Source organism: Perca flavescens, chromosome 13 (assembly GCF_004354835.1).
Source record: "Perca flavescens isolate YP-PL-M2 chromosome 13, PFLA_1.0, whole genome shotgun sequence".
NCBI classification, from domain to species: domain Eukaryota; kingdom Metazoa; phylum Chordata; class Actinopteri; order Perciformes; family Percidae; genus Perca; species Perca flavescens.
The window spans coordinates 8,314,626-8,334,908 of NC_041343.1; the positions used below are offsets into that span (position 1 = coordinate 8,314,626).

The 20,283-nt window shown below is 40.3% G+C and overlaps 2 protein-coding genes across 2 annotated transcripts; both read left to right on the top strand.

The window, feature by feature from the left end:
• Nucleotides 1-789: 789 nt before the first annotated feature.
• On the top strand, nucleotides 790-6,435 carry ftr83 (finTRIM family, member 83). Its single transcript, XM_028595876.1, has 7 exons — nucleotides 790-1,371; nucleotides 2,380-2,475; nucleotides 2,650-2,883; nucleotides 3,561-3,720; nucleotides 3,845-3,901; nucleotides 4,505-4,591; nucleotides 5,909-6,435. The coding sequence occupies exons 1-7, from the start codon at nucleotides 796-798 to the stop codon at nucleotides 6,433-6,435; spliced, it is 1,737 nt and encodes a 578-aa protein (XP_028451677.1). The 5' UTR covers nucleotides 790-795.
• Nucleotides 6,436-11,987: 5,552 nt separating this feature from the next.
• Nucleotides 11,988-17,717, top strand: ruvbl2 (RuvB-like AAA ATPase 2). Its single transcript, XM_028595184.1, has 14 exons — nucleotides 11,988-12,093; nucleotides 13,297-13,351; nucleotides 13,456-13,511; nucleotides 13,805-13,946; nucleotides 14,119-14,248; nucleotides 14,333-14,399; nucleotides 14,620-14,726; nucleotides 14,817-14,910; nucleotides 15,143-15,361; nucleotides 15,436-15,554; nucleotides 15,732-15,851; nucleotides 15,945-16,074; nucleotides 16,238-16,352; nucleotides 17,303-17,717. The coding sequence occupies exons 2-14, from the start codon at nucleotides 13,297-13,299 to the stop codon at nucleotides 17,326-17,328; spliced, it is 1,380 nt and encodes a 459-aa protein (XP_028450985.1). The 5' UTR covers nucleotides 11,988-12,093; the 3' UTR covers nucleotides 17,329-17,717.
• Nucleotides 17,718-20,283: the final 2,566 nt, after the last annotated feature.

Sequence of the window (20,283 nt, forward strand, 5' to 3'; positions counted from 1 at the left end):
GTGAGGTGAAGGTTAGGGAAGTCTCACAGGCTCGAGAAAGGCCAAACCAACTGAAGCGAACAAAGGTTTGGTTGATGGGCCTACTGATGAGACATTGAAGTTGTCCACCAGAAAAGCAGTTGTATTATTATTAGTCAAAGAGCTGAAGAAGAAGTGTAGAAGTCAGTTTGTACTGTGACTTGATTGGGTATCATCACATGGCCAGATGGAACACACTGTTTTGGGCATTCCCTCAGCAATTAGAGGCCACTCAGCTGAAGAGCGTGACACACCTGTGGTTTCTTTACACTGCACTTTCATAGATGACTATTTACTTTTGAATGTACCTTTTTTTTTTATTACTCATCTTTTCATGGCATGCAAATACTACTAGCATTATTCCAAACAGCACTTGTCATTTTCTGTCTGAACCCATTTCCTGCTCAAAAAAGTATGAAACCCTCAAGGCCTATATTGTTTATTTTATTTTATGTGTCTACATGAAATAAAAAAAAGCATTGAGAAACTACACATTGGCTGCCAACAGTCAAGGCCAAACCTATTTTATGATTACAAAGTCCATTCTTTTTTATTACGTTCTGTAACTGATGAAGGCATTCACTGTGTCCTGCTCTTGCCCCGCCCTTGTTTGACTGGTTTCGGCTTAACCAGTTTAGCCACCCTCTCTGTTTACTCTATATAACGTGAGCCCGTAGTACATGTTGAGTCACTTTGCCACTGTTCCGCTGACACAAGCCACTGACTGTCGACGCAGCATCTTCACTGCATTCGAGGAAACAGCACTTAACCGTCTCCATGTCATCTGACCAGGACAACTGCCACCTGTGTAAGGAATACCTCAGGGATCCCGTGTCCATCCCATGTGGCCACATCTTCTGCTCTGTTTGCCTGAAGACATACTGGGACCATGCTGACCACACAGGCTCGTACCTCTGCCCACAGTGCAAGGTTACCTACAACAAGAGGCCCACCCCGAGACGCATGGGAGGCTCCCGGCTCTCCAGCATTCAACGTAGTACTGAATCCTTTCCGCCTCCGCCTCCGTCCCCTGACTACAACTTTGCAGGACCCCAGGATGTAGGTTGCGACATCTGCATTGGAAAGAAACACAAAGCCGTCAAGACCTGCCTGATGTGTCTGGCGTCCTACTGCGAGAAGCATCTCAAGCCCCACTATGAGTCCAACACTTTTAAAAGACACAAGCTGGTGGATGAAATCGGCCACCTGGACAGACAGATCTGTCCCCAGCATCAGAAGGGTCTGGAGCTGTTCTGTCGCACCGATGATATGTGTATCTGTGTGCTGTGTACAGTGAAAGAACACAAAGGTCACGACATGGTGTCTGCTGAGCAGGAGCGGGCAGATGAGCAGGTACGTTTTACTTTACTTAAAGGGATAGTTTGGATACTTTGAAGTGGGGTTGTATGAGGTACTCATCCACAGTTATTGTATAAGCTACAGTAGATGGCAGTCAACACACCCCCCAGTTTGGAGAAGCAGACACAGAAGCAAAGCAAAGTACTGCTGTGGACGGGGGCAGCAGTAAAAACCTATTTTATCCAGTTCTCCTAGACTCCCTCTGCAAAAGTTCTTCTTCGGCATACTCTGGCTCATGAAAGTATCCTCTTGTCTCCACAGTGAAAGGCATTTTGTCTTTGCGGTCATAATCACTCTTTTGAATTTTCATGTATTTGTGTATTCTATGCTACTATCGCTGAAAGTCTGACCCAAACATCTCATCTGCGGCGTAAAGTTGCGCTTGAGAAAATGTTGTGCCAAAGGGAAAAGCTGTCTCATGGCAAGGTGAAGCGTTGAAAATATTCTAAATATAGCGTACACATAACACTTTTAACTTGGCCGAAATATGTTTTTGTTGCTGCCCCGTCAACAGCAGTACATTGCTTAGCTTCCGTGTCGGTACTCTGGTCTGTTTCTCCAATCTGGGGGCATGCCAACCGCGATCTACTGTAGATAACACACTATGGAGAACTTCTCTTTACAACCCCACTTCAAAATATTCCTTTAAAGTGACAACGCTGGTTTTCAGACTGTCACCAGCAGGTATACTAGGAATGCTAAAATGGGCTAAAATGGGCTTAGCTATCGTTTGATGTACAAAAGACTTGTGAATCATGTACCTATCATGATTTATTGCACCAGTGACACAGTTGCAGGTAATGAATGACAGAGCAGCTTACAATATATGAAACACGCCCCTTATGCAGGTACAGCTTCCACTGTCACCTTTGAGCTGTACACTGTTATAATAAAGTCTAATGTTTAAGTTAAAAAAAAAAAAAAAATTGATGATTTTGTTGAGTTCATGATTTGTGGAATTGCTGTCATCACCAACAACAACATCTATTGTTTTCCCCGTAGCAACGGCTGGGTGCCACCCAGGCTGAGATCCAGGAAAAGATTCATGACCGACTCAAGCAGATGGAGGAACTAAAACAAGCAGTGGATTCACTCAAGGTTTGTGCCAATATAATATAAAATCCAAACCAGAATAACCACTATACATTGAATGGAAGTTAAAATTAACTACCAACACGGACAGCATTCCTTCGTGTAGTAGTGGTGACAGCTTCTGTCAGTGTGCTACCAAACCCAGTTGATTTATGGCATGTGTCCTTGTTTCCTGTGCAGAACTCCGCCCACACAGCACTGCAGGAATGTGAGAAGATGTTTGCCGACATGATGCGCTCCATTGAGAGGATGCAGCAAGAGATGACCAAGCTGATCTCCTCCAACAAGAGAGCAGCACTCAACAACGCAGAGGGCCACATGGAGCGTCTGAACCACGAGATTGCTGATCTGAAGAGGAGAGACAACGAGATCACCCAGCTGTCCCGCACCGAGGACCACATCCACTTCATCCAGGTAACTGACCGCCGCTACCACAGAGGCATGCATTAGATACCACCTTCATGATATGGTATTGACACAAGACCGCCATCCATTCATTTGGTTTTCACCAGTGTGCTAACAGACTTTTGTTACAAAATATCGTATCTAATACACCGTATAACATACAGTCCCATTCTGTAAATGTAAAACAGAAAACTTCACTTCACTGGGTTCACCTGTACCATGTGATGCAATCAAATATGACAGCTCTGGCATGAATTCTACTTTTACAAAACTTATAATCTTTCAGCTTTTGTTGACACTTTCAAGAAGGTATAGATTCTACGTTTATTATTAAGGTCGTAGTGGGTGCTGGTGTTGTGCTGGAGTGCATTATATTGAAAGGTGTTTCTAATATTCTGCCCCTCTTATGTATGTAAATGGGGTGGCCAAAATATTAGAATCACCTCTCAATATCATGCAGTTCAACACCACTGCAAACTACAACCTCAATAATAAACATGCAGTTTGATTATTAATATCTCTCTGACATTGTCAATCACAACTGAACACGATCATCTTAGTAAAGGCAGAGTTTATGGCAGAGCTGTTGCATTGGATCACAATAGATTGAACAAGTGTACCTAATGAAGTGGCCAGTGAGTGTACATTATCATGACTGTTGTTTTTGTTGTCGTTGTCCTTATTAGAGCTACCACATGCTGATAGCCCAGACCGAGGCTGAGGAGCTGCCCACAGTGAGCGTCAACCCCTACTTCACCTTCGGCCCAGTCACTAAGGCCGTCTCGGAGATGAAACAGCACCTGAATGAATTCAGCAATGACGAACTGGTTAGGGTAGCCAAGGCGGGTGAGTTCAAAAACTTAGAATTTAAATATTCAGCTATATCTCCAAATCTCTGGTATCACTATGCACATGTTATCAACATATCACCACTGTTGCCATGTTAACTCAAGATTCTTTGTTTTTGCAGTTAACAAAATGACCTTCTGTCAGCTGGATGAATCCAAAAAGAGACAGTCCATAAAAAGTGAGTCAGCCATTTAAGAAAAATGATTTGCCTGTTATTGAATGTATGTGGACAACAAAGTAAGTGGTACTAATACAAGTACCACATTACTTTTAGACAATCCATAAAGCCAGCAGAGCTATGGTATTTAGAAATTGAGAGTTAAGCATCATTGGACAAGGAACAGTTAGATAGATTTACAACTTCCCTTTGTCCTTAATGGGACTTTGTGCAGTCCTGTTTGATGTTATTTATTAGAGGGTAGCCTGAGGTTACTTAGCAGCCACATGGTTAAATGTTTACTTTGATTAGGATGTCAGAACTGCCAGCCAGTTCACATTAGCACACTCCTCTGAAATATAATTTGGCTAAGTTGCAGTTCTACTCAGCTCCATTGATGATGGCAGTATCTGGGTTAATATAACAAGAATATCAACAGCACCCACATTATGTTTATTTTCTACCAGTCTTTATAGGGATAGCACATGTATTGTGCCGTTACTGTTGATGAATTTTCATTGTTTAATAGCATGATGTAATAGAAAGTAATTTCAGATCAGTCAAATAAAAACAATTCTTTCTTTACTATCAGTATTTTAACCTTACATGTATTTACTTTCACAGGCGAGGAAGCTGTAACAAGTTCTAGTGTACAAGTCTACAAGTCCATCCCAGTCCAGGAACCTCAGCACAGGAACGATTTCCTGAAATGTGAGTCACAGCTTCTTTGATACGGTTTTCTGCATGCAGTGACACAGATCACTGCTCTCCCTGCTCGTTTCAGTGCATGAGGCAAATTAAAAGCTGATGAGGTTCTCTGTCAGACCCTGTGGTTGACCACAAAATCTGGTTTTAGTAACTACTGTATGTCCCACAGTGTTGACAGAGACTGGGATTGACTCATTACAAATATATTAGCTGTCACTTACACAGCTTTGTGATTTTACTTAAGTTTGCAGTTGATGTGCTCCCTCCTTGTTTAATCTGAATGCACAAAAAAACTGATGTTCACTAACCAGTCAGATTAGAAAAAAAAAAAAAAAAAAAAATCAAAGTAATCATCATTTTTCCTGATATTAGAAGAATATTCTGTTTTAAGCAAGTTGCCTGGGGTCAGTTGTTACTAGTATTTAACTAAAACAACCGCGTAGTGTTTACGGTCACAGGAGAAGGGGGACAAAGGTTGTGGGTCAGTTAAGGTTAAAGATGCACTTTGTTAGATGGACTTCTGTTTGTGGTCAAACTCACAAACTGTTGATACCTCTGGCATTCCAGATAATAGGCCGGGAGATAATAGGCCGAGCAGATCTAGGAGAGGCCACCGTGTGTCCCACCAACTGTGACCCGCAGAGGTGGAGATAAACAGCAGGCAGGTGACATCCAACCCCAGTTATTATTTTGATTTCTGTGTCCAGCCAGAGGGTCTCACACTTTTCCATTTCATTTAAATCGTATATACAATAGGGGTGGGGGAAAAAATCGATACAGCATAGTATCGCAATATTTTCTGTGGCAATACTGTATCGATACACAGCCGCCAAGTATCGATCTTTTATGATATATGTGTTGGTCAGTTTGTCTGCTTGACAATCTGATTTTGCAGCAATACAATTGAAATGAGATGAACAAAGAGAGAAAGTTATTTTTTTAGATAAAACAGATGTTGACAAAGTTTCCTTTTGGGGACATCATTTAAAGTTGGGAAAAATTTGAAGTTGGAAAAAACTTAATGAATTGCAATATATCGCAAAATATTGCAATATGTTTGAAATCGCAATAATATCGTATCATGACATAAGTATCATGATGATATCGTATCGTGAGGCCTCTGGTGATTCCCACCCCTAATATACAACTAATTACATACTTTATAATATAACAATATAACAGAACTAGTAATCCAAATGCAGCTGTTGAGGGGTGCTTTAAGCTGCTGTGAAACTGAGGCTTTGTCCATCTTGGGGTTTCCTCATTTAACATTTAACCCTGCTTCCTCTTGTGACGTAAATGTTTAATTTGTCTCCCTAGATTCTTGCGACCTCACTCTGGACTCAAACACAGCCTACAGACAGCTCTACTTGTCTCGAGGGAACAGGAAAGCTGCACTCAAGAGAGACCCCCAGGCTTACGGTGACCACCCTTCCCGGTTCGACTCCCTGCCCCAGGTCCTGTGTAAGGACGCTCTCTCTGGAGGAGCTTACTACTGGGAGGTTGACTGGAGCGGGGAGGGGGCTGCCATCGGAGTCACCTACAAAGGCATCAAGAGGACGGGTTACGGAGACACCTGCCGCATCGGCTACAACCGCAAGTCCTGGAGCCTCTTCTGCTCCGATTCCAGCTACTCAGCCCGCCACAGCAAAGACCAGTTAGAGATCAAAGCCCCCTACTCATCACGTATAGGGGTGTTCCTAGACCACGCTGGAGGTACCCTCTCTTTCTACGCTGTAGGGGACACCATGTCTCTCATCCACCGCTTCAAGGCCTCCTTTAGCGAGGCCGTCTATCCAGGCTTCTGGGTTTGGTATGAGTCAGCCATCACCATCATCCGTCAGTGATTGAACAACACACCTCCAATGTACAACTGGGATTCAGTTTTGGTAAACATATTAGTAAACATTACTATTCTCTGATGATATGTTATAATTTTTATACAAGATTGGATTTTTTTTAGACTATATATACTATGTGTTGAGTATCAGGGGAACTGTTCTTGATGACTGTAAATATATTCTGCAAATCAACATGTGTGAAGATCAGGTGAATAAAGTGAAAGCATTTAAATTATAATTTCAAAAAATGAAGGCTGTACTTGATTGAAATATGTCATGTAATCATTTATATAGGTTATGATACACTCATTTTTTATAAATCAACATTTTCTAACAGAAATTAACTGTGATATCATTGTTGCATTTTTTACTTTTTCCTCTCAACCTGCCTATTAAAATAAAGGTCGAGATGGAAGTAAACTGTTCATTCATTCATTTATTCAAGCGTTATCTTATCAAAATGCAATGCTGTCCTCTAGTGTTTACTGGGTTTCAAAAATCACATCTTTTATGCCTTAAGAATATTAAAAATGTATAACCAACATCACCAACATTCAAAATAAGCAAAATAAAAAGAATCTGTTGTGAGACAGTACAAGTTGAAAGAATGTGTTAGTGTTGTGATTAATGCTTTGAGAGGCTCTGAGATGGAATTGTACAGGAGTAAGTGAGGTGCAACTGAGAGTCTGCTGGGTTTACAGATGGCTGAGTCTCATCGATCAGCAGTTTTAAATGTTTGTGGTATGCTGACGAAGGTTTGGTCCAGTCTGACTCTGAAGATCTTTATCACTGAGTTCCTGTATTCATTAAAATCTGGATTCAAGCAGTTTCAGTACTAGTGATGCAGCACATTAGCTTTCTTTCTTTACATAAGTGGCTGTAAAAGTGGAAAGTTAGACTTGATTATTGTAGGAGATAAAACTATATGCAATTCAAACTAGTGGCCATGTTTTTTCTTTACAAAATCGACCTAAGGGCTTGTAAATGAGTGTCCTAGATCCAGACTGAAAACCAGAGGGGACAGAGCTTTTTCAGTAGCAGGTCCTAAGCTCTGGAATCCTCTTCCCCTCAATATTAAAGCAGCTAGCTCTATTGAGTCATTTAAATCACTTTTAAAAACTCATCTTTTCAAAATGGCTTTTAACACAAGCTGAGCTGTGACATTGTGAATATTGTTTGTAATCATGTTTACATATGTTTTAATTATTATTGTTTCTGGGATATTATGTTTTCAGTGGGTTTTTACTTCTTCTTTTTGGCTGATTAGTTTGCTTTTTATAATGTTTACCGGTATCTAGTATCTGTACAGCACTTTGGGGCAGTAGTGACTGCTTGTAAATGTGCTCTATAAATAAACTTGACCTTGACCTTGACCTAATGTCAAAATGGCCTAATAATAAAACTGTAATCTTTGTCATTTCGTTTTCACTGGCAAAATTTTAGAAGAAACATTTTTTTTCATTTGGACTCTGGTACATGCATTTTGTCAGTTACATATTTCCATATCTGATTCTTCAAACCCTTTTCTGACGAACATGACATTAACTCTTTAACAAAAAATGTGTCTTGAACATCAAACAGCTCACTTATGTAGGACATAACATTGAACACAAGCCAACGATTAGACACCACGAAACATCACAACTGATGACATCGACAAACAATAGGTTTTGTTTAAGTTCTAATTGTCTAACTTTCAGTATCCTGATTTTGGATTGGGAAATCCTAAAACTGCGGCCTTAAGGGAAAGCTTTGAAGATACGCTACAGAGGATATGAAAAACTCCTCCAGGATCCTTGAGGTTAGGGTCAGCGGGTGAGTTTTGCCATTTTTCAGATATATTGCATTCCACAATTTATCTGAACACGGGGGTCAGACTGAAAGATACCCTCTAGACCAGTGTTTCTCAAATGGGGGTACGTGTACCCCTAGGGGTACTTTGGAGTACTGCAGGGGGTATGTAAAATGTTTGCAAAAATGCTAATTTAAAAATATCTCATGCTTAATTCCTAAATAATTATACTATAATAATGAATGAATTAAGTGATGGATTCTAAACATTTTAAATGTAGCATTTAAATGTTTTTGTCTAAAAAAGGTTGTTGTTTAGCCAATCTATCACTGCCGGCACTGTATTATATAGACTTTTTTTTTCTACCAAAAATGTTTACCGCTGGTCAGGGGGTACTTGGCTTAAAAAAGCAATTCAAATTGGGTACAATATTGAAAAAAGTTTGAGAAACACTGATCTAGACTGTCACTACAAAAATGAGTGATTTTGCAATTTTAGTAAATATGGTAGGTTAAGAGAGCAGCATCAATACAATTCTCCATCTACTCAAATCACATTAAAGGGTTTATGATTTTAGCTGCTGCTTTATACAAACACATCAGCAAGGCCAAAAACTAAAATTGTCATTGTGTGGGCCTATTATTTTATTTTACAGACAGAAACCCGATGACAGGCAGCATATACAAAGTTAGAGGTTTTACCCCTGACAAAATTAATAATATTGGTATATTGTTGAAATTCCTCTGGTGAGCAGTCATCATATCAGTGTCAATTTGCTGTAAATTCCCCAAGAGGGTCTGGCTGCAGACCTCCAGTGTCAGGCTGCTTCCGTTGCAGGCTCCACTCTCAGGCTGCCCCCAGTGTCAGGACCGGAAATAACAAACTTTTTGTGCGTGTCTTGAAGGAGTCTGGCTCAATCTGTTCCCACTTCATGTTGTAGTGATCACAATATAATTTACTCTAACGTTAGTTTAGCTAATAGCTAGTTCGGCGGACCGCTAGGTGATTATAGCGGTCTGCCGTTAGCCTCCACCGGGAAGCTAACGTTAGTTTAGCTAACGGTTAATTTGGCTAACCGCTAGCTGATTGTAGTGGTCTGCTGTTAGCCTCCACAGTTAAGCTAACGTTAGTTTAGCTAACAGCTTATTCGGCTAACCGCTAGCTAAGACAGCATGTAAACTTTATGTGCCAGTTAGTGTCCAAAACCAGCTGTAAGTTCAAAGATTACCTCTAGTTTTTATGTATTGTGATATCACCATGTTTCTAGTTCTACACCCGTTTCTGCAGGTGTTGTTTTTGATATTTTGAATTTCTGTAAAGAAGATTGCAGTGCCAATTTGTCATTTTATTTTCATTATTTGTAAATAAACCATCTGTTGAAAACGTACAAACCGGTGTCTCGGGTTTACTCTGTGGCTTGGGGCATAATAGCTGAGATTACTTCAGTATGTATAACCCTCTGATCGCTAAACTATAGCAGAGACTATGACTATATATGAATGGCGTTTATTTTGACACTTGATGTAGGCTAATGCGATAATAATGCTGGTAGACTTATAATGCAACTTATAAATTCATGTTTTTCGTGTTAGTGTTGATTAATTTTAAATTAATTAAGAATAAATCAACAACAAAGCGGCTTCTTCCAAAAGTGTGTATACGGTATAAGTTTCTTGCGCATAAGAGATCGTCAGATAACCTGATTGTCAGTCAAACGTTAATTAATATTGCTGCCACGAGGCAGTTACCCTGTTTAGGGCTACTTGTATTCGTTCAATAGTTTGTTTGATATTTCTGCCCCTTTTCCAGATGGTCCCGTCATCTGCATACAGGGAAAGTCCATAACTGGTCCCAATATCCTGAAAAATATCATTTATCATAATGTTAAATAGAAGTGGACTAATCACACTGCCCTGGGGTGTTCCATTTTCCACCTTTGTACCATCAGAAAAAGAATTTCCAACCCTGACGTGAATACTCCTGTTCTTTAAAAAATCTTGTATCCAATTAAGCATCCGCCCTCTGATTCCAGCCTCATAGAGCTTTATAACTAGCCCCTCTTTCCATAACATGTCATAGGCCTTTTCAATGTCAAGAAATATTGCCACTAGGGCTTCTTTATTTACCATGGCTTTCTTAATATCGCTGTCAAGGGAAAGCCCAGCATCCATGGTACTTCTCCCTCTACGAAAGCCACTTTGTACAGGAGTAAACCATCTATCCTTCTCTAATTTATACATTAATCTGTCTGTAACCATTCTTTCCATTACTTTACATAACACTGAAGTAAGTGCAATAGGCCTATAAGATCCTGCCTTAGATGCGTCTTTCCCTGGTTTTAATATTGGGACCACCACTGCTTGTTTCCAGGAGCTAGGAAGAGTTCCCTCTTGCCATATATAATTGATCAACGACAGAAATTCCTCCAACACTAGATCACTCAGTTTATTAACTAGATCATAGCTAATACCATCCTTTCCTGGAGCTGTAGATCTCCCTTTACCTATTGCTCTATGCAGTTCTTCTAATGAGAAAAAGACATTACAAATATCAGAATTATCTTCATTTACCTCTAGTTTAAACCTGTTTGGCTCCAAAGTCTCATTTCGTTTTCTTATACCTTTCTCGCCAATATTAGCTCCACTGTGAACAGCTTTAAATTTATTTTCACACATTTTAGCTTTATCCAAGTCACTTGTAGCAAACATGCCCTCCTCCTCTAACATTGGCATTTTCTTTATCCTAATAATTCCTGACATATAATGCACTACCCGCCATATTTCCGTTACTGACGTCTCTACCCTTAGTTTGCCACAGTAGTTCCTCCAGCACTCTTTTTTTGCAATCTTAATCACTCGTCTTGCCTTAGCCCTAAACCTTTTGTATTCTATTGCATTATACTCTGTCGGGCCCCTTCTTAATTTTCTATAAGCCAAGTTCCTATCCCTCACTGCTTTATCACATGCCCAACCCAGGGATACAGGGTTTCCGGTCCTGACACTGGAGGCAGCCTGAGAGTGGAGCCTGCAACGGAAGCAGCCTGACACTGGAGGTCTGCAGCCAGACCCCTCTCGTAAATTCGTAGCTGCTTTGCACAGAACTAGTTCAACCTGTCAAATCACTTGTGAGGCTTGAGAAATGTGCACAGTGCTCACCAAGGCTGTCAGCGGCCACTGTTACCTCACTCTGGGAAAGCTTCTGTGGGGAGGAAGTGATTCACTGTTGGAGATACAAAACATTCTGTAACAGTGGAAGTATGTTGTCATTGGCTAAACTGCACTGTTCCAGCTTATCCATGTCTTACAACTTGGGATTGGTTAGCAACATCATATTACAGGCTAGGCTACCACCCTGTCTATGCCCTGAACAAATTCACCCTATTTCCGTACTTTGTAGCCTACGAGTTTGTTTGTAAATCCTACAATGTGTAAAGGAAAGATAAAGGTAACATTTTATGTAGTCACAGGTTTTATTTAGTTTTTAGATACAAGTCTTTGTTAGTTAGCGAACAGGAGACGAGGCAGTGTGTAAAAATCTAGGACATTAAATAGCCTACCTTTCCTGGGGAGTGGGGACACCAAATGGGGACCATATGAGGCAAGCTGTATAATGGTTTAAATAGGCTAAAATACACAGTCCAAACCTACACAAAAGGGCAGCCCGACCACTCTTACTAAACTGCTTATAATGTCTAAACTGCTTATAATGTTTTTATGCGATCAAGAGACCACCCTGCCTGTGGTCTGTAGAGGGCAGTCAACTTCACAACTGACATAGAAAAAGAAGGACTTGTTTCTCCTCGGACACATTTACCCTGCGCACTATTAGAAAGAAGCGCCGCATTCTCACATTTCTGAAGTGTGGCTGCACAGGTGAGTGTAAATTCATACGATAACTGTAAATAAATAAATAGTACATGAGCCCTTGCTCTTTCACTTCCTGATAGCGTAGCATATTTGCTGTCGTTCAAATCCCTTTATTATCAAGTCCTCGGCTGGTTGTAACTAACGTTACAGAAAACCGATGAATGGAGCTAGCTAGTTTGCTAACATAACATTAGCTGGCGTTAGCATTAACGCTATATTTCGATGTAACGTTATATTAGCGCTGTCGAGAAGAGATGTAAGTTTTCTTTCTTCCGCATGTCGTTTACCTCAAGCTCACGTTGACAACTGGCATGGGTGTTTTTTTTTTATAAAAACAACAATAAGGACAAATTAAAGCCACATGCTCTCATGTTCTTGTGTTGTGTGTGGCATGCGTTACAACTGTCACTATGACAACCGGCTGGACAGGACAACCTGTGCAGTTAATTGTATGTGCTCCAGCTTGGTTAACTTGCTTAATATTAGCACTGACACTTGGTGTAAAACCTGGGGCTATTTGCTATTTCATTAGAAAATTACTTAATTAGCTTAAATAGAGGTACAAAGCACGGAAGGAAATAACTGATCCTGGAGTAACGTTACACATGCACTGAAAATCTCAGGGACTATTATAGAGAGAAGTGGAAAATATAAGTCCGGAATCTGGATTAGTGAATTGAATATTGTCTGTGACTTGGAATGTTATTGAAAAGGAATGAACCAAAAATCAAACTTAGATTCAACATCCTCTTTGCACTATTATGATGACTTAATAAAAGTGTCTGAGCTGCTTCAGCCATTGACTGTATAAAGTAGCTTTCAGCCCAGCTTCTGGAGTATTCCTCTGTACTCTTGGGGCAGAAGCCTTGTTCACTCCAACTTAATATCATGTGCAGCCAGCCTTCTGTAATAAACATGTTTACTGATTCTTTTGTTGATCTATTTTAGCCACATTTTTCTTTATCAGTTTCACTTTCACCCAGATGCCTTTTTAGATGATGTAGGCCACTGGAAATTTTTATGGCAGTGTTTCTGTAAGATGATATTTCGTTCTTTAAGGTAATAATAGTTAGCATTTCAGTGTTGCAAGCTGACTTCACACGATTACTTCCAAGTGTAATTTATCAAATCCCACTTTTGCCAACAGGAGTAGTATTAATTCTTTAAATATTGAAGTTATCTATGCCGTCTGCTTTTAACTTGATACAGATGGCGACTACAAAGGTTCCAGAGGTTCGTGACATCACGCGGATCGAGAGGATCGGTAAGCATCCACATTCACAGTGGGCCCAGAATGTTTGCCGATGCAAGGGGTACCTCTTCCTAATGTGCTTAATATTAATGTGATCATTCCTATCTTGTGTTTAGGAGCACACTCTCACATTCGTGGCCTTGGTTTGGATGATGCTTTGGAGCCAAGACAGGTAGTGTAAAGTCTTAAGTTCATAGTATGTGGCTGTAGCACTGGTTCCCTCTTTAGTTGGCATTTATCAAAACAAGAAATGTGTATAGATGTTTTTAGAGTATAACCCTGTAAGAAAATCCCATTTACTTTGCTTCCAGTGTAATCAAGTAATTGAAAGACTAGCTCAGTAAATGATTATGAGCAGAAATGTTGTAAATTTGGCAGATGTATTGGATTGCAGTACAGAATGATGTGCCGATGAGCATTAATATGTGTTTGACTGCAGTAATACCTGTTCCTATTCACCTCCAGGTGTCTCAGGGGATGGTTGGCCAGCTGGCCTCCCGTCGAGCAGCAGGGATCATTCTGGAGATGATCAAAGATGGCCACATAGCTGGCAGAGCAGTACTGATAGCTGGCCAACCTGGCACAGGAAAGACTGCCATCGCCATGGGTAAGGGCCATGTTGGAGGCTTTCCAGAACACAATCTCCTTTCATCATGATCCTCCACTGGAAGTCATATTGTTGTTGTAATTGGCTTAAGTTATTTTTTTCGTTAAAGTTCCTTTTCCCAGATTCACTAGCTGAGTATCGGTTCAGCTGAGATGTATTTTTTTTAATGCAGGCATTGCCCAGTCTCTTGGCCCTGATACACCCTTCACAGCGCTGGCCGGCAGTGAGATCTTCTCCCTAGAGATGAGCAAGACCGAGGCACTCAGCCAGGCTTTTAGAAAAGCCATTGGAGTGAGGATCAAGTGAGTGAGCAAACACAATAATTGTGTTTTGTGAGTCTCATTGTTTGAAATGAATGAAGTATTCATATTGTGTTTCTCTTACAGAGAAGAGACCGAGATTATTGAAGGAGAGGTGGTAGAGATTCAGATTGACAGACCAGCCACTGGAACGGTAAGCTCCTCACGCGTCTGCTCCAAGTGCACTCATAACTTTGTGTCTGTCTGTCACAATCATTAGATTGTGAAAAATCATTCTTAATGCCGGAACATAATATTTGATTTGCCAGAAGGCAGTCACTACTGATATTACAGGACAAAGGAAATTGAAACAAGTGTAAAACAGTACACACTCAATATAGACAAATGTATACATATTTAACTTTGTCTCGCAGGGTGCCAAGGTGGGCAAGCTGACTCTAAAGACTACTGAGATGGAGACAATATATGACTTGGGCAACAAGATGATCGACAGTCTCAGTAAAGAGAAGGTTCAAGCAGGGTGAGTTCTTTGATTTTTACACATCAGGATGACTCGGGCCGCTCGGATAGCCATACGTGATCTAAACTGTCTTACTTTGTTTTCTCTCAGAGATGTTATCACCATTGACAAAGCCACTGGAAAGATCAGCAAGTTGGGCCGCTCCTTCACCAGAGCCAGAGACTATGATGCCATGGGAGCTCAGGTATGCTGTAACTGTCACATCAATATCATTTCACTACTGCAGTCACTAATTCATACTCTCAAACAACAGTAGATATTTACGTAAATTTGCCTTTGTCGAATCACACGATGCATTAGCCTGAACATGTTTGAAATCCATTGCCTAATATCGCTACACTCCTTGTACAATAGTAATTAATTTAATGGGACGTATTTATGAAATTAATTTGATTGCATTTGTGTTATCCTTGTAGACACAGTTTGTACAGTGTCCAGAGGGAGAGCTGCAGAAGAGGAAAGAGGTGGTCCACACAGTGTCCCTCCACGAGATCGACGTCATCAACAGCCGCACACAAGGCTTCCTGGCTCTCTTCTCCGGAGACACGGGGGAGATCAAGTCTGAAGTCCGCGAGCAGATTAATGCCAAAGTGTGCGAGTGGAGGGAAGAGGGCAAGGCCGAGATCATTCCTGGGGTAGGTGCAACTGTGTGTGTGTGTGTGTTTGTTTATATTTGTACCAGACTAATTTTCTATGTCTGTGGTTTCAGGTGTTATTTATTGACGAGGTCCATATGCTGGACATGGAGTGTTTTTCCTTCCTGAACCGTGCCCTGGAGAGTGACTTGTCCCCAGTTCTCATTATGGCCACCAACAGAGGCATCACTCGGTACTATTGCATCTACATTTTCCTCCCATCTGATTATTTGAGATTTTTTTTAGGAATACACAAATATGGTTTCTATGTCTGATACCATTTTTTGGGGGAATCTTAATTCTTATAACTTGTATATTTTTTTTTTTTTTTTTATTCTTTTCAAATATTTATCTCCTTTTTATATCTTAGTATCCGCGGCACAAACTATCAGAGCCCTCATGGCATCCCCATCGACCTGCTGGATCGCCTGCTCATCATCGCCACCTCCCCTTACAGCGAAAAAGAGACGAGGCAGATCCTCAAGATCCGGTGAGAATCTGCGCCCGTCATCTGTGAGCGGACTAGGTTTGCTTCTTCCCAGCGTTTATGAAAAGGAAATCAACTCGCATGGTTTCGTTTCAGGTGTGAGGAGGAGGACGTGGATCTGAGCGAGGAGGCTCATACCGTCCTGACTCGCATCGGCATGGAGACATCACTGCGCTACGCCATCCAGCTGATCAGCACTGCTGGACTGGTGTGTCGCAAACGCAAGGTAAACTCAGTCTGAACAAGCAGATTATATTGCTGCGGCTGTAACACATGTAAAATGTAGCAACTTGTTTTTTAAATCATTAGGACGGATTTTTTTCAGTAGTGTAGTCATGAATTCCTGTAGTCTCTGTGTTGATGTCATCTCTGTGTCTTTGCTTCTTCAGGGGACAGAAGTTCAGGTGGAGGACATCAAAAGGGTTTACTCTCTGTTCCTGGATGAGGCCAGATCCTCTCAGTACATGAAGGAGTATCAGGATTCCTTCCTCTTCAATGAAACACGTGAGTTTGTGGTTCATTAGGGCTGTGTATTGGCAAGAATCTGGCAATACGATACGTATCACGATACATGGGTCTCGATTCAATATATTGCAATATATTCCGATACTGTGTGTGAGGCGATATATTGGGATTGTTTTAAAGTATAATTTTAGAAAAACTAATGTTTAAAAAAAGACATGATGTGCATAAAAGTCAAAGAAGTTTACTTTAGGTAAACAATTTGGTACACAGAAAATCAAACTGGCAGTTTGGGATTGTGGTTCACGGGTTCTTAGTGAGCAAATTTTGAGCCATAGCTACATTGTTAGCTTCTAGCAAAAAGTCAGACACTGTTAGGCAAGGACACTAGTGGTGTGTCTCAGCATAGCCATCTAGTAGTAGGGGGTTTAAACACAACATCACTGTGAACCGCTGTCTTACATGAATATTTTTTAACGTAAACTAAAAATCTATTGCGTTTTTGAAAATCGATACAGTATTGCAAAATAAAATATTGCGATACTCAAGTGTATCGATTTTTTTTCATACACCCCTATTGTTCATCCTCTATGTCTCTGGTAGTGGCCAAAGTCCTTTGGATCCCACACAGCAACAGTTCACATTGATGCTGCATTCACACATGTTTAATAAAAGTCAAACAGTGGGGCACCTGGGTAATCTGCTGCAGTCATAAGAGAAGATTTCTGTTTTTACATGCTTACTAAAACGCCTCTCCATAGCGGCAATTGGTTTGTAGTTTCTGTAGCATATATGTATATGGAAAAATACCATGACAGTGAGTAGGTGCAGCTCTCCCATCAGGTCATTTGAAATAAATAATAAAAAGTCTTCTTGCAAAACAGAATGTGATATGCAGATTTTAAATTAAGGTGAATACATTTGCTAAGCAATATATCCAAATTCTACATTACATGGTGAATAAGCAAGATGTATTTGTTCTTACATTTCAGAAACGGGTTCAATGGACACCTCATAATGAAGATGACTGCTTTGTTTTCTTACTCTACTGAAGTTTTAATGTTGTCGAATCGTCTCTGGGGTCAGAGTCAATTCAGAACTGGATTTTACTTTCATTTGGATTCAGCATTGAATTACATTGAATATAGAATTCAAATGTAAAAACTCGACTGATTTCCTTACATTTTTCTTCTCTGTTCAGCTTTAATTCTCATTGTTTGAAATCAAATTTATTCACTGAAATTTGACTTAATTCTGAATTTACCACATTTCTGTTCATCATTGAGGCCTTGTTTGTGGCTGGAATATCTATATTCCGTCAGTGTTTCCTTTTTTTTTTGTTGAGTTATCTTTACATGGTTTATTTTTATGAAAATTATTAAACAGGCTTTCCCTTAAAAGTCAAAAGTATCTTTATTAGTCTCCCCATGGATACATTTGTTGTGGACACTGGGAGAAATTGCTGCAAGAGTTACAACAGAGACACACAACAAGCACAGGGTTAAAACAATTAAAAGACAAATGTACAGTAAACATTTGGGCTACTCAAAGAGTTATGCAAATTGCTAATTACCATTTTCCTTCCTACATTCTTCTGTTCTCCCATACACACCTTACAAACACTCATTCCTACTTCCTAAGCATCCATGCATAAATAAACATTCATTTATCCCTTCATAAATATCCATACATTCAGTTATAAATATGCATTCATTCCTCCATTCATATCCATACATACATTCAGTCACAGATATACATTAATGAATTGTATTTGCACAGAGGAACCCTGTACCTTTCCTGAGTTCAATAGCTCAAACTCTGAAGACCACACGTGGGATTTATCAGATAGAATGGTCTTTCCTGAGCACACTGTGATGATTTGTTCTTGTCTCTCAGTCTTTGACACTACAAAACAGATTTTATTATTAATATCAAAAAGTTATGCACTAAAAATATTCTAATGAGCCTGCATGTGACATAGGAAGGGATGCCAGATCTGAATGGCTGGTTAAATCCCATGTTTTCTGATCTAGGCAGCCCCCAACAAACTGACTGGATTGTCTTATTTCACAGTTTGTGTGTTGGTAGGCACACCAGATACCCAAATGTATGTGCAAAAGCACAGAAAAAGTGAGTTATTGATGATATGTCCACTGGAGAAAGAATACATTTTTGGTTCAAAGGCTGTAGATTTTGTCCCTCATCTCTTACAGTGGAATTGTGTTTCAAAGGAATTTCTTCACTGCCAGTCTGGACAGTAGGAAAGATTACAGCAACCAAAACCTCTTTCAATGTACATACTGGCATATAAATATTGTTTTATGATGGACTTCAAAATATGAACCTATCCTTTAAGACCCTGGCTTAATTGTTTAGCCTGCTTGTCTTTAAATTAATTTGGCTAATGAGATTTCAGACAGTTTTGAACCAACATTTAACAAAAGGAGCAGAGTCAAGGTTAACAGAACATACTGTATATGACAAATGGGCATCAGAGAGAAGTTTGTAGTAGCTTGAAATTGTTGCCACAAGGTGGAGCCCAAAGATCTCTCTTCTAGACATGTTTTCTACAACAAATACACTGTGCAAACTGTCATAAGCTCAATGGAAGCCCTGGACATACAAGTCAAACAGCATTGCAGACATCCTAAAAATATCTTTCTTTTGCATCATTTGGTTGATTAAAGATGCCTTTCTGTATCATGGGTGGGAGCTTGTACTGGAAATCACTGCAGCTAGTCCACACCTCAATCTCACACCCAGGCTGATGCACTGCAGGTGCTACCCTGTTCTCACACACACACTGTGGATATCCTCACACCTAGTTCATTCTGTATTTCAGTAATAAGATGCTTCCTTCCGCAAATACCATAAGTCAGTGTTTTTCCATTATAGGTTTATCATTTGTTTAATTCATCTGCAAACGGTTGCCTTTTTAATCACAATTGCGAAAATGTTATTGACAAATTACAGTTTTCACATTATATAACATTCACTCATTGTATTCTATTCTATCTATTCTGAATTCTAGTAAAACCACAGCCGTACTTTCAGTCATGAATATTACATACCGTCCTCTACCAAGAAGCTACCTTTAGATCATAACCAGGGCAGATCAATCAATTCTACCTGCATATAGTATGAGACTGTCTCCTACGTGGAAATTAATATTTTATGTTTAGTGCTGGTGGGAGAGAGTTCTTCGTGGATTACCCTGCTGCCTACATCCCATAACTTCCGCTCAGTCCCACAAGGCTGCTGTTGGCTGCTGCCTACCACCGCATCTGATGTATTCACTGATTGGATTAAAAATGGAATAAACTTCATTAGGTTTCAGTTGTTTGTATGTAGAACAGGGTGTGGTTGTGCGCTACCTCTCTCTCAGGACAAACCCATTTTCTGACTCTGACTCCCATACACATTGACAATCATGTAGAGAGCACATAGAGAATCTAAACCCCAATACCTCTGGGCACCATCATACCAGTCTCAATGTATCTAATATCTGTTTGAATAAGACCTGAAGACATTACTTTTTCTCCAGTGTCGCTGTTGGTCTGAAGCATTGTGTACAGATCATATTCAGCTCAGGCCCTCTGGGTGAGAGCAGGGTTTCTTGGATTGGTTCCCACTCTTTGTCTACACACCACTGTCCACAGGCTACAAAGCTGCACAGCATGCTAACATGTTGTGGCATTTTGCCTGCTGCACAGATTTGGGTGCCCTTTCTCCACCACAGTCAGGCCATGCTATCATTCTGCAAATGTCCCCATCATAGAACCCTACCCTTCCATCTGTTAAGGTGAAGATTTATCACCAGACAATTTCGTTCTATAGGAAATAGAAATGAGGGAAGGACCTTTCAAACACAGCCAGCACTAATGGTTTTCACCTGGGTCATTGGACATTCTCAGTCTAATGAGGCGTTCAATATGAATGTCATTAGCCTAATGTATCCATATCAAAATCAATT